This window comes from Apteryx mantelli, chromosome 1 (assembly GCF_036417845.1).
Source record: "Apteryx mantelli isolate bAptMan1 chromosome 1, bAptMan1.hap1, whole genome shotgun sequence".
NCBI lineage: Eukaryota > Metazoa > Chordata > Aves > Apterygiformes > Apterygidae > Apteryx > Apteryx mantelli.
Genome location: NC_089978.1, coordinates 9,400,756 through 9,414,125, shown reverse-complemented (window position 1 = coordinate 9,414,125; position 13,370 = coordinate 9,400,756). Strand labels below are relative to the sequence as shown.

Genomic DNA, 13,370 nt, shown 5'->3' with positions numbered 1-13,370 from the left:
GATTTCAATAATAAAAGTCAGGTCAATAATATAAGACTTTAATAAAGGTTAAGTTGCTAATGCCTGAATCATGATCTGTCCTCTCCTCAGTTACCTAAAGGAAAGTTAATCTGTGAATTTCAAAGTTAATGAAAAAAAGTCAATCTGATTGTTTTTGTGCACATGTGCAATAGACTGCGAGAGAGGCAGCTGAGCAACAGCATAAGTCTTCTATCAGAGCTAAAAAGGAGAAATCCAGTCTCTAGTGCCCACTTAAGGGTGTGTGTGGCGGGGGGTGGGGTGGAGGGAAAAAGGGTTTGAGAGATTTCCTACATCGCTGCTGTGTAGGAACAGTGCAAATGATCAATCTGAATCTTTCTGAGAACTTCCAGAATGGGTCGAGTTTACTACAAGATGAATCTGTACACATGACCGTTACAGCAGACAAGAACGACTGCCTGAAGTCTTTGCTGGTAGCACCCCCATACCTATTTGACAAATACACTGACATTGTAAAAAGCAGGCTCAACCCTCAACAGAGTAGCACTGGGTCTATTATAAAAAAATCTCATTTTTACAAGCTGGTAATCTGAATTCAAGTCTTTCAGGCAGCAAATGTAACAAATTCATTTTATTTTCTTAAATGAAAATGTTTAAATACATAATTTCATGCACAGAATATAAGAATTTGCAGGGTACCAGCAAATTCAACTGTAAAGAGAATAAAACCGCAATAGAAAAAAAATTGTCACTATCCAAAATTTTATGCTCTATAGCCCATTAAGGGCCTATTCTTTAAGTAAAGTTTAATCCAGGAAGAATTTGTATTTTAATAGAAGATCCAAACTAAGCATAGGCATTTGTACTCAGCAAAGTGTGACTGCTTCAGTTTTGGAAGATGTCCACCCATTATGTTCTATCTCGGCAATCAAAGCCATGAGGTGCTTGCAGAAGGTAGAGGGACCGTCATCACAGGTTAGTTCAGAAGTCAGTGTGGCCCATTTATTTCCATGGGATTACAAAACACTCCAGAGAAGCGTGGAGACAGGGAGGAGGAGGACCACCACCACACTAGCACCTTTATCTGAGATGCTGAGTACAGTCACATTAGAAGTCAGATCCTACACTCAGAAAATACATGAGGGTTTATTGGAAATACTCTGTATTACTTGAAGGGAAGAGTTATGAACACTTATCTGCCCAAGGCTCTACACTGTGAGAATATGTCCCTTTGGAAAGAGAGACAGACAGAAGAGTTTCCCTTATTCTGTTGGCCTCTGCAGGTATGGGTAAACGGTATTAAAAAAGTATGGAGACATCTTAGCTTTAAATGAGATTTTAAATCTATGTAAACCACTTTTCAAGGAAAAGAGGACTCCTTAGGAAAAGCCTGGGAGTGCGTGTTTATATGTATTACCAAGGGGCCATGCTTCAACTCATCAGAAAAGAGTAATGGATTGAAGAAACATCCAGCTCCTGTATTTAAGATTAGAGTACTCAGCTTGGATCAGAGTAGATCTGCTGGAATCTGGCATTAGCATTCCCATATTTTCATGGGCATATCAAATGTTTAGTATTTCCATTTTGAGGGGAGCTGAGAGCATAGCGAATGTTCTGACAGACAGAACAAAATTAATTCTGAAACATATTAGGAAACACTGTCTGATTTAATGTAGAAAGTCTCTGGAAGTAAATAAATTATTGAATATGGGACAAAGAATTATTACTATGTATTCACCTACTTCCCCTCACCCCCACAATTATTTTGATCTTTAGTGTTACCTATTCAGAAAACATTTTTAGTGCACAACAAGAATATCAAAACAAAAGGGTACCAAGATTATCTACAGCTCAAACATGACAGTCTAGCAGATGTTGCATGGTGGCCTTTTCTCCATCTATATTTGATGCAGTCATTCCATTTAGATCTATTTCCAGAACCTATAAAATCCCAGTGCTATTGCTAGGCAAGTGAATACTGAAGCTGTTAAAACAAAAGAAAAGAGGTAATTATTAAGTCAATGCTAAATTTCATCATCTTCTACATGCAGAAGACTAACTGCATACAGATGGAAGGATAATTTAACTCTAGAGCAGTTTCCTAAACTTCCTGAATTGCTGCAGGGGTGACAGAAGAATTTTAAATGACAGTGTCCTGTCTTAGATTTAATAACCTATACAGAAGTACTGCCCAAACTGTGAGATGGGAGGTCAAATTAAGCAGTCTGAGGAATTATGTTTCTAGAACTCTTTTGGATATACAGAGCACAATAGGCTACCATAATTTTTACTAATGTTCCCCATTTATCACAAATTATATTACAGGAGAGATGGTTATGACAGGTCTTTCGTTAGACATAAATTAAAATTAACAAAATGAACTAACAATATACACACCTGATACAACATTAGGATTTCTAGGCAGTGCCTCTGAAGCCTGATCTGTTGTCTTACAGTACTGTTAAGCTGTTGTTTCAGATAATGTTAGAATAAAGCTAACTGGGTTTGTCTTTGGACTTGTTCTCACTTCCAAATGTAATGTGTTATTCTTTTTTTATTCAGCTCTAATGCAATATAAATTACCCTAGTTATGTATATATTGAAAAGTCAATCTCAAATCAGACTTAGATTTGTTCTACTTGGCAGGGAAAAGTATAAATACTGCCACACTGAAAATGTGTTTCTTTCAAAGTCTGAATGGGAGGCAGAACTGGTTGCAGCAGGAAAATACAGTGATTTCAAAGTAAGAGGTTCCCCTATTTCCATGTTCCATTCAACAGAAGTCACAAGGACTTTCAGGATCTGAAAGCAGACCCACCCACAATATAGCTTACACATAATCATAAGAATATGTGAATATACTGCTTCACTCTCAGACTAGTTCTAATTGTCAGCAAACTTTCAGGATAACTTAAAGGACCTCAGAAGAGCTTCTGGAACAACTCTGCCCTGTAAATGCCTGCAGCAAAGACACATACTGGCAGACTAGACAGAATATATTTAGCCCTCCCCTGCCAAGTTCATGTTCCTTCTGATCCCAGTTCTGGGCACAATCCTAATCCAGCTGCAATGCTTTCATGCACCTCTTCCATGTTCTATGTCACTTTTGTTTTAAAGGGGGCTACATCCCGCCCCAGCCCCAGTTATCTACTGCTGCACAGCTGACGGCTGATGCAAAGCGCATCCAAGAAATTTGTTTCCACGCTACAGGCAGCTTCCGTTCCTTGGAACGGCAACTGACAGCACTGCTTACATACTACAGAGACATAATCGTTCTGTTTGCAACACACGGAAATGCAAAGAGACACAACAGCACACAACTAGTTTACAAAAGAAAGATTTTCTAGAACTGTGTCTCCGGTCTTTAGAAACATACTTTAATAAAATTCTATACTTCCAAAACACTGCATGGGTACTTGCCTTCTTGCCTATCACATACCTGCCAAATAACGTATTGTATCCAGCTTATTAGATTCCATAAGTGTTTTTAAGGAAGCTATTTCAGTGTCAATTTTATTACTGATTTCTGAGATAACACTGTTGGTACTTGAATCCTGAAACATTAAAAGATAACATATATTTGACTGTGATCTCTAGCCCTTTCAGTTTTGCAAAACCAAACAGAAATGCCATACTATCAGAAACGAGAAAGAAAAACACTTTAAACCAAATTTCCAACCTGTCAGCGAAGTAAAATATGTAACTGCTAAGTGACCTTAGAAGACACCAGGAAGCACTTAATATATACAAGTGGGGTATTAAAGAGGAAGAGAGAAAAGAAGAAAAGAAAATTTACATACTACAGATTTTTCTCTGATGTGCCAATGCCTGATCAACCTAAAGGCACCATTCTACAATGTATAGATATATGCCTAAATTTCTGTGAAACACTGATTTAATCATCCACAAACCATATCCAGAAAAGGGAGGAGAGATACTGAAGATGGGACATGTCCACCACAGCCTCTTGGACTTCAGTGCCTGCATGCTGGTCTGAGGACTTCCAGCCCACCAAATTGTTCCTTGGCTGTAGGCAGCTAAACTACCCCTTTGGTACAGCTGATCACCTTAGCCTTTAATATTAGGAAGGGCAGCGTGACAGCGCACACCCCACATACAATAGCCTACGCATTAACACACGAAGTGAGAGATACAGCTTGCATGACCCCTTCCACCCAAGTTATATTTAGCACAAATCCCACCTAGACAACAAACATAACACGTATGAGTGATACATCCCAGCCTTTTGTTTTGCCACATAAAAATCCTATTAACTTTCATGAGAGTTTTGAGTTTACATGACATATAATAAGAAGAAAACAGTTCCACATTATAAAGTGGGCTCTGTTTAATACTTACTTTCTTATGAAACTCTGTAGTTGCTTCCATGAGTTTCTTCTCTTGATCTGTAAACTGTGAATAAAAGACAAATTACAATTGTAGTAAAGGAAAACAAGAAACAAAACTGAGAAGGATATCTTCAAAGCCCAGCTCACCATATCTGTCACTCTGCTTCTTTCCAGGTTTATATCTAGCTTGTTGTCAGCTCGGATTTTACCTGTTTCATTCTTTAAATCAAATAACAATTATGAAAATAACTGATTACTTCCCCTAATATGAATGTATACATACTTGCTGTTTACTTACCAGTAGCTGTTGCTTAACTTGATCTAATTCAATTTTCATTTTCTAGGTGTAAGGGAGAAAAAAGTATTTTACAAATTCAGAAAATAAAGCGTTGTCACTACACAGTTACTATTGCATTCACTGTAATTACTCTTCCATGAGTTTTCTCCTAATGGAGCAATTTGTTCTTGATTGCATAACCTAACTAGTGTGTTTAATCTATATAGCCAGGTATAACCTATTGGAAATTTTGCTAATTGGAAATTAAGGTATTATTTTTTAACGATATACAATGATAAACTTGTTATACTGAGACTAAGGATAGCAGAAAAATACTGAAATGCTGTCAAGCCAACCAAAATACATCTAAATCACTTGTTTAATTAAACTGTTGCATAAAAATGGCTGACTACTCTCCCTGTACTTTATGATTTATGATAAGGCTCTACTAGAAGCACCCCTAAATAAAAATAAAGATTATTCTACGATGCAAACAATTTTTCTTTCCAGAAGAACTGAGCAAATCTTACCAAGTGAAATATATTTTTATATGATCACAGAAGCCATCATCCATCCACAAACATTTCAACTCTGACAGAAGCATCCATGATTACTTCTACATAAATATTTTGCTCCACAAAAAGTGTTCAGCAGGTATAACCCGACATGTATTACAATTTAGTTGCTTAATTTAAAATATTTATTAGTACCTCATTCTCTGCTCTCAAGTTTGCAAATTCACTTTTCTCCAGGATGACCATATCTTTTCGAATGGAGTCCAAATGTGCCATTATCTGCTGTAAAGTTATTTCCTTCGAAACAACAAACATGTCAAAATGATTAAGTTCCACACTTTCTGGAAAAGTCAAAGAAAGCAGAGATTTCCAGGTCTGAGATTATGAAATAAGCTACAACAAAGCACAAAACGGGGGAAAAAACAACAAGAGAGTGGCCGAATCACGGAAGTTTATAGTTGGAATTTGTTTGAAAGATTCAAGAGGCTTTTTTTGTGATTTTTTGTTGTTTTCATTAAGTAATTCTGAATTTAAGCAAAAAAGCCAGAGGTATCTAGTCCAAGCAGCTGCAAGTGAAATAGACTAGAAACTTCAGGGTAGTCGTTCATTTTCGACCCCTTTCAAAGAATGTTGAGTACACTGTAAAACATGAATTGTTAGTCTCAATCCAGTTCCTAAATAAGCACTTGCATTTCTTGTCCAAAGAGTCGTCACAAGGCAAGAACTTAATGATATGAATATCACACTGTCCTCTCAGCTCTGAAGTGTGATGCTTGTTAGTAGAACACTGCAGAAAATGGAAAGCCTTTCTGGTCTTTGGACTAAGAAGTTCAAAATCCAGCCACTATTTATAAACTACAGAGAAGATAAAGGAGGAAACACTGTATTTTATAATCTTGAAAGCAATATTCCTACGCCTAGTATAAGGAAGTTACCCTACTGTTTAATATGAACAATGACAGTTTTGTGGGATTCTGCCTTTAAAGCTCCACGCCAGCAAAATGAAGAGCTCTCATTCAGACTACAAGTAAACAGTATTTCTCAGATCCTATGTTGAACTAAATACCTAAAACACATCCTGACCCAACTTCCCCTGAAGCCTGACTTTACTTTGCTGAACACAACGAAGTTGCAGCTTTTAACAATTCCTGGTAAAACTTCAGCTGCGTTTACATTTTGGAACTGATTTTCTCATCCCATCTTAAAATATTCGCTTCAACAGCAATTACATTACAACAAGCAGTTTTCTGTTTAACAAAATTCCATGCAAATTACATTTGGGATACTGACTTTAAGTGCAACAGGATCCCCCAAAAGAAATGTTTCCACTTTGACTTAAAAAACCCCAAACAATAGAAACACACAAATTTTTGGTTTCTTCTCTTTGAGATGTATTTAAAAAAAGTCAGATAAGTTTTACCAAGAATAAATGTCAGTGAGATAAAAACCTGCTGTAATCAAGACTCGGCAGTTTAAATAAAGTAGCAATAAATGTTTAATTGCATTAACTCACTGAAGAAAAACAGGACAGTTTCAGCTAGCAGAGCCTTCCTGACTAATTATTACTGTGCATCAGAGCTTTATTTGGGCAATTTTTTTTTTTTTTAAGATGAAACCTGTCACCACCTCGGTTATCAGCAGAAAAAAAATCATACTACTTCACCAATTCACTGCCTCCAGATACGTTCACAAACGTTCGCCTGCATGCCTAAGCAAAGACGACAACTTGGTACTCGGCTCGTGTGCAGATGGAGGTGTTGAACTGACCGGTGCCAATGGCTAGGTTTATACAAACAAACAAGTCAGGGCCCCCGGCTGTCCCTGAGGGCAAGTGACATGCCACAGCTCATGCCCAGATGGTTAAAATCTCTTCCTCCTAAAACCAGGTGGCTCTGCCCACCCCATCTTGCACAGCTCCCGGCCCTATGCTTTCCCGTAAACTGGGCCCAGGTCAGGGAGGCTGGTAGTCGGCACAGGCCAAGGGCCGCACTAACAGTTTAACAGTCTGGACTACCGTGTGGTGATGTTTGAGCCCATGCCCTAGCCACCTTTAGCTTCTAGGATCAATATAGCTTTAGAGACTAAAATGCAGAAGTAAAATAATGAAAGTCGTTTTCAGTTTATGAACCCGAAAATAACGAAGCACAACAAATACAGCATATGTATGAACAAAGCTGACACCTTTACTACTGTTCAATAAAAAACACAGACAATTTTCTGCTGTTTTATGTAGGGTTTTGTTATCTCTCAGGAATGCTTTCAAATTGCTTTTCTATCCTCAACTGTTGTGAAGGGCTGTTAAAATTTTTGTTTCACCTCAGAATTTTTCAGTAGCAAATGAAGCAATCTCTGCGCTACACTTACATACTGTGACTGCATTGGGAAAGCACTTTAGGTTCCTGTAAGAAGGTGTTATATGTAAGATATTGCCATCCTTTTATAGTTTAATAGTAGTTAGAAACTTAGGAAAATCTATCTCAGTAAAGTGTTTACTACAGCAAGTTCTCACCTGTCTTTTAACTATGCAAATATGCATCATTATATTTATATAACCATGTATGACATTTTACCTGCTGAGCTTGGGTCACCATATCCTTGTAGACTGTGTCTAAGCTGACATTTGACAGAGTTATTAGTGCCGATACAATGGTCTCCGCTTGTTCTTTCCCAAAGCCTGAAAGACAGTTGAAAGATGACAAGTTGAGATAATACCAGAAAGTCAGATGAAGAGTAAGAGCTACATAATAAACTGGGACCCACGGTTGCTTTACCTAACTACCGCAACACACAAGGACTGAAAACTGACAGGGAAGAGTCAGTCACTGTGTCTTTTAATTAGAAAAGTTCAGACTCGATGCTGCAAAAATCTGAAAGGCATTGATTATTAATTTTTAATAAACTGAAATAGTCTATAGTATGGCTCACAGGAGGACAAAACTTCTGTAAAATATTTAACTGCTCATGCATTATAAAAATAGACCAGCAAAATTTTACTTTATTATAAACTTTTTAAAGTTCTATTAAAATCAAACTTACCTTTTGCCACAAAGAATGCATCCTATAGAATAATCAAATTAAAAGTTCAATCCACACATATTGAAGTTGTTCTGCAGAGATATGGACACATGCAAAACTCCTGATTTTAAAACTGCTGCATCTATTGCTTGTGGAATGAATTCAGACTATGGGATTTTTCCTTTCCAAGGATAAAATTTACACTTTGTCTATAGGTTGGTGCAATTTTGATGTGTTTAAAGATGATAGTGGTGAATAATAAAACAACCAGCTGTCAGAGATTAGCCGACTTTGATTTAGTGCTGAGGGCTTTAGCCCTAAGGATTTATTTCCAGAAATCTAATTGATGTTTTGTATTTCAGTTGCTCTGCTTTATAAAATGGGATCAACTAACTTTTTTGAAAAATGCTTTCAAGGCAGATTATTTAGAGAAAAATGCCACTGTTCCCTTCTAAAGCACTAGAATTGTCAAGATGCACCATCAGTTTACATTACCGAAAAAGCTATGCATGCTTTATGACAACTTCCTTCCACTAAGAGGTGTGATAGTATTGCTTTGGTTCCTATGAAGTTACAGAGTTATTTAACTTAGGTTTTTGCCAATTCATAAAATTATTTTTCTCTATAGCAGTAGCAGTCTTTGCTGCCCATTAAAAAATGTGGAGAAATTAACATATGCAACAATAAGAGATTGGAGCCCGAAAACTATATGTGGTAAGTTTGACTAAAACTAAATGTATCTTTCACTTCTGTAATATCTGCAAGTTTTACCTTTAGAGCTCTGTCATTGTAATACTGAAGTATTTGATAACTTGTTCCATAACATCTACAAACTAATTAACAACAACTCACCAGCACTGGACAGTATTGACCCCACAAATTCTAAAGGAACTCAAAGAAGAAATAGTAGCTGAATTTGTAGTGGGGATGTCTCACTTAAGCTACCTTCATTACTGGAGGACTGGAAAATGGCAAATGCAACACTGATTTTTAAGAACTGCTCCAGAGAAGATGTAAGGAATCACAAGTTGGTAAGTCTGACATATGCACAAAAAAATATCGGTAGAAATAATAATAAACACCAATAGTAGACTCTCAGTACTCTTCTAAGTACTAATACATATTATTATTAGACCCTATTAATGGAAAAATACCCCTAATCTTTGGCTATGACGTTCTAACTGTTGCTTAGGAGGAAAAACTTGGGATTATAACAGATAACCAACAGTTTGATGATGAGATCATTTCAATGCTTAGCAGAGATCAACAAAGCAAACCAAACTTCATGAATTATTAAAAAAGGAGTAGAAAACAAAATAGATATAACATTATATCGAAACCCACGGGACATTCAGTTGTCATATAGTGATTGTAATTCTGTTCCCTTCCCATTCCAAAAGGATGCAAAAGAACTGGAAAAGACTCACACCAGGGTAACAAGAACAATTGAAAGTATGGAAATGCAGCTGTAAAAAGAAAAATTCAACAGGATAGAACTCTTCTGTCGGGAACAGAATGAGGGAGGAATAGGAGAATATGAGACATGAAATGTTCACTCCCTCTTCCCACAAAAGAACTGAAAGGGCATCAAATTAACTGAGTGGAAGTCAGGTTCTGCATAAACATAAGGCAGTACTTTTTCCACAAAAGGAGTGGACTTGCGGAAGTCCATGCCAAAGGGTGTTTTGGGTGCTAACCAGTTCACAGTGGTTCAAGGATGAAGTAAGTTTATGGAACAAATTCTGTACTAAACATAAAACTCACATCCAGCTCAAAATACCTCCCAGGTGATAATCACTAGTATGCTTGGAAAGCATAGGAGAATACACTATATATATCTGTCCCATTTTTATACTTTTTTCAGGTACTGACTCATGGCTGCTGTTAGAGATAGAAGCCTGGGCTAGATGAACCTTTAATCTGACCCAAGAGAGCCACACTTAAAAAAATAAAAGTGCAGATATTAAGAATGTATCACAGCACTATACTGCTGTTAATATTTACAGTTAAAAAAGTTAAAGAGGAGGGCAAACAAACCAAAAAATGGAGAACTGTAAAAAAAAAGGACTAAAAATATGCATAAAGACACATTAAGCATAGACAGCAGAAGAACACTCTGCTTCCTGCCTCCAAACCCACCAGAAACTATGATCAAAAATATTTAATCACATTAACTCTGCAAAATGTTAAATATAAGCTTGTTCTAAGGTGGGGTCAATTGTCATTTATACACAGGTATTGACACACATCAATTACCTACATATAAATCATATGTTTGCATCTGCAGCACTACAATGCCTTACATATTGATAAGAACTGGATAGTTTTTCGTAGAGTTCATAACTAAATGAAATACAAAAAAGCATTACCAATCTGGTTTTAAAATTCAATTTCAGTGACTTAGGTTACTATTAGCAGCCAATTGAAGGATCTTATATTAAAGCTTCATTTTTGCTAGAAAACAGTTCTTTAACTGTTACTGCTATTTTACATTTGTTAAAGGTATTATGTTCCCGGAAGCTGGAAGATACTATACAAACTGACATACAGCTACAAATAAGGTAAATCTAACCTAACAGCTTATTTGCATAGTTGCAGAGGCATCAAATTGTATCAGATGCTTCCCCTCACATTCTAGAGGCTTATAATATATTTTATAACACAGAGTATTGACACTTTGGGGAATTCGATAGTACTCAAAGTTATAATACTCAAACTCAATGTCTTGCTTTGAATTATTTAACAGATGTCGCTTACCGTGGGCTTCCAGATCCTGCACTAAGGCATGGGTATCAAAAGTTACCTTCCTCTGTTCTAGGGGAGTGATTTCAACTCTTCTCACATCATATGATCTTCTAAGAGCTGTGGCAGCAAAACCTGGAAGTGACAACATATGCTTTAAAACTGTCAGGTTCTTTGTTCAGTTTATCATGTACTAGAGCAACTCTAATGTCTTTCATCACAGAAAAGAAAACAAAGCTGCATGAAAGCTGCAACAAAAAATGCTGGGTCCTTTTGACAGTTTGGTTATAACACACACCAGAAACCATCTGTCCCTTTTCCACAGCAATTTTGTACCAGCTAGGGCCTGTACATCAGTCCTAAGTCCGTTTGTATAAGTATGGAGCTGCGCAACAGACATGCATCCTGACACACCAAAAGTAAAAAGAATATGACTAATAATTTTATAATATATGAAAAACATCATTTAAACCATGCTCCTACTTTTAAAACATTAGCAGTACTAATGCACTCACAATTCCCATAACCTCATTCTCTTTACGCTTTCTTCTTCTATTACCACCCTTACCAGCAAGAGAGTGCCATGTGTAAAGATACAGCTACTGAATTCTTAAAAAATTACACAGGTCTAATATTCGGAATGAATTTGTTGGTTCACCAGTAAGGTAACTGGGAAATAAAACAAGATGATGTGTGTACTTAATACCTCAGATCTCCCAAGTCAGGAATCCACAGTATCAATGTATTTATTTTGTGAAAGCCCTCCCACAAAACATTTCCTTTCTTCTCCTGCCTTAAATTTCAAGCATATTTTTCCCCTTCATCTTACCTTTTTGGGGCCTTTTATATTACAGATTTCTTTCTGATAGAATCTTTGCTATCTAAAAAGCTTATTACTTCAAAATACATGCTTATTTGAAACCTTTCTCACTGCTGGCTCTCTCCCTTAACTAAAACGTTGTTCTATATCTTATCTAGACTTTAACTCAAAGGCTTTGTATCATTTAAACAACAGTGCAGTTATACTGTACCACTGCTAGATACATCAAGATGTGTTTTCTTCTATCTGCTTTAAGTAAGTGACTATGACTAGCTAAGCCAAGTCCTAGTATTGGAACCAAAGTTTATATTATATTTAAGGTGAATGAGACAGGGGAAAGATTTGTGCTTAAGTGCACGAACATTGAATACTACATACAAATAATTAAATATAACTCTTATATAAATAAATATATACACATAGAAGTTATAAATATATATATAATATATATACGTAATATATATATGAAGTGTATATATATAAAAATTAAAAATATATGAAGTTACATACATACAATTTCACTGTGGAATAAAACATTCTTTTTCCAATGAAAAACAGCTTCCAAACAGGAAGGGGTTTACAAATAAATAAACATATCTCAGTCCTCTGAGTCTCATAGATTTTTTCATTGGGATGAACACACGCATTGCGCAGGCATTTTCTCTCTCAAAAGAGCCAATATTGCAGCATGAAGCTCTTGGCTGCCTAAACATGCTGCTCTTCCCCCCCGGAGCTCCTCGGCTGTCTTGAAACCTCACTCACGCTTTTCAGGGACTCTGCCTCAGGCAGCGTCTCGTCACGCAAGCTGAATCCCTTCACCGAGCCGTCACCGCTCGCCTGGCGGCACCGGCGGTTGCTCCTCGCCTGTCAGCGCCCGCACCCACCGCGCCGGCCCCGCCTTTGGGCCAGCGTTTCCCGCACGTCTCCCGGCCCCCCCCGCCTCACGCACCCCGACGGGCCGCTCCCGCCGGCCCTCACCTCTGCGCGCGGCCGGGGGCGGCGCGGCGCGGCACGGGCCCGCCCGGCAGCCACCGCCGCCCACCCCGGCGAGGAGCGCGGCGCCGCGCCGGACCCCCGCCATCGCCTCCCCGCCGCTTCCGCGAGGCGGCGCCCACTGCGCAAGCGCTGCCGCGACGCTACATCCGGCCGGGGCCCGCGGGGCATGCTGGGTGTGGTAGTCCGGGAGCGGCACGGCGGGCGGCGGCGCTGCGCCCCCGTGCGGAGGGAAGGAGTGAAAGCACCCGCCGCGCATGTGCATGACCGGGGGCCGGTTGCCATGGCAGCAGCGGCAGCGCCCCCGCCGCCGTGCGCGACTCGCGGCGGCCTACGCTCGCCGAGCGGCCTCGGCCTGAGTCTCGGTGTCCTTGGTCTTGGTGTCCCCCAAAATGCCCCTGTGCGGCCCAGCAGCTACCCCTCTGGGGGCCTTGCGTGCCGTGACAGGCCCGCCGTCCACCCCAGCTAACACCCAGTACCTCATGTATACATCACCTAACGGGCCTGTGGCTATTGCCCAGGCCGGGCACGAACGGGCTGGCAGCCTGCCTGAGCCTGAACTTGCTCTGACCGGGGTTAGCGGGGCCCCTCCGGCCGTCGCGGACCCATTTGCGGCGGCTGAGCTACCTAGCTGCGCCGGAAAGTCATTCTGCGCAGCCCTTCATGTTCCCATTCGCTTT

At 39.1% G+C, this 13,370-nt stretch overlaps 1 protein-coding gene across 12 annotated transcripts in view; it reads right to left on the bottom strand.

The window, feature by feature from the left end:
* Positions 1-12,778, bottom strand: part of CCDC90B (coiled-coil domain containing 90B) — a 35,716-nt gene extending 22,938 nt beyond the window's left edge. For 4 of the 12 annotated variants that reach the window (XR_010887438.1, XM_067316828.1, XM_067317023.1 and 1 more), the window contains exons 1-7: positions 12,676-12,778; positions 10,893-11,012; positions 7,691-7,794; positions 5,316-5,417; positions 4,627-4,668; positions 4,476-4,547; positions 4,339-4,392 (exon numbers count right to left, since the gene is read on the bottom strand). Coding sequence is in view for 10 of the 12 variants with exons in the window: in XM_067316828.1 (XP_067172929.1) it covers positions 4,339-4,392; positions 4,476-4,547; positions 4,627-4,668; positions 5,316-5,417; positions 7,691-7,794; positions 10,893-11,012; positions 12,676-12,778 (597 nt within the window). In the remaining 2 variants the exon portion in view is untranslated. Of the gene's footprint in view, positions 1-365; positions 1,964-3,418; positions 3,534-4,338; positions 4,393-4,475; positions 4,548-4,626; positions 4,669-5,315; positions 5,418-7,690; positions 7,795-10,892; positions 11,013-12,675 lie in introns of those variants that run through there. The other 8 variants (XR_010887081.1, XM_067316765.1, XM_067316801.1 and 5 more) reach the window with 5 other exon arrangements.
* Between the last annotated feature and the right edge of the window lie 592 nt (positions 12,779-13,370).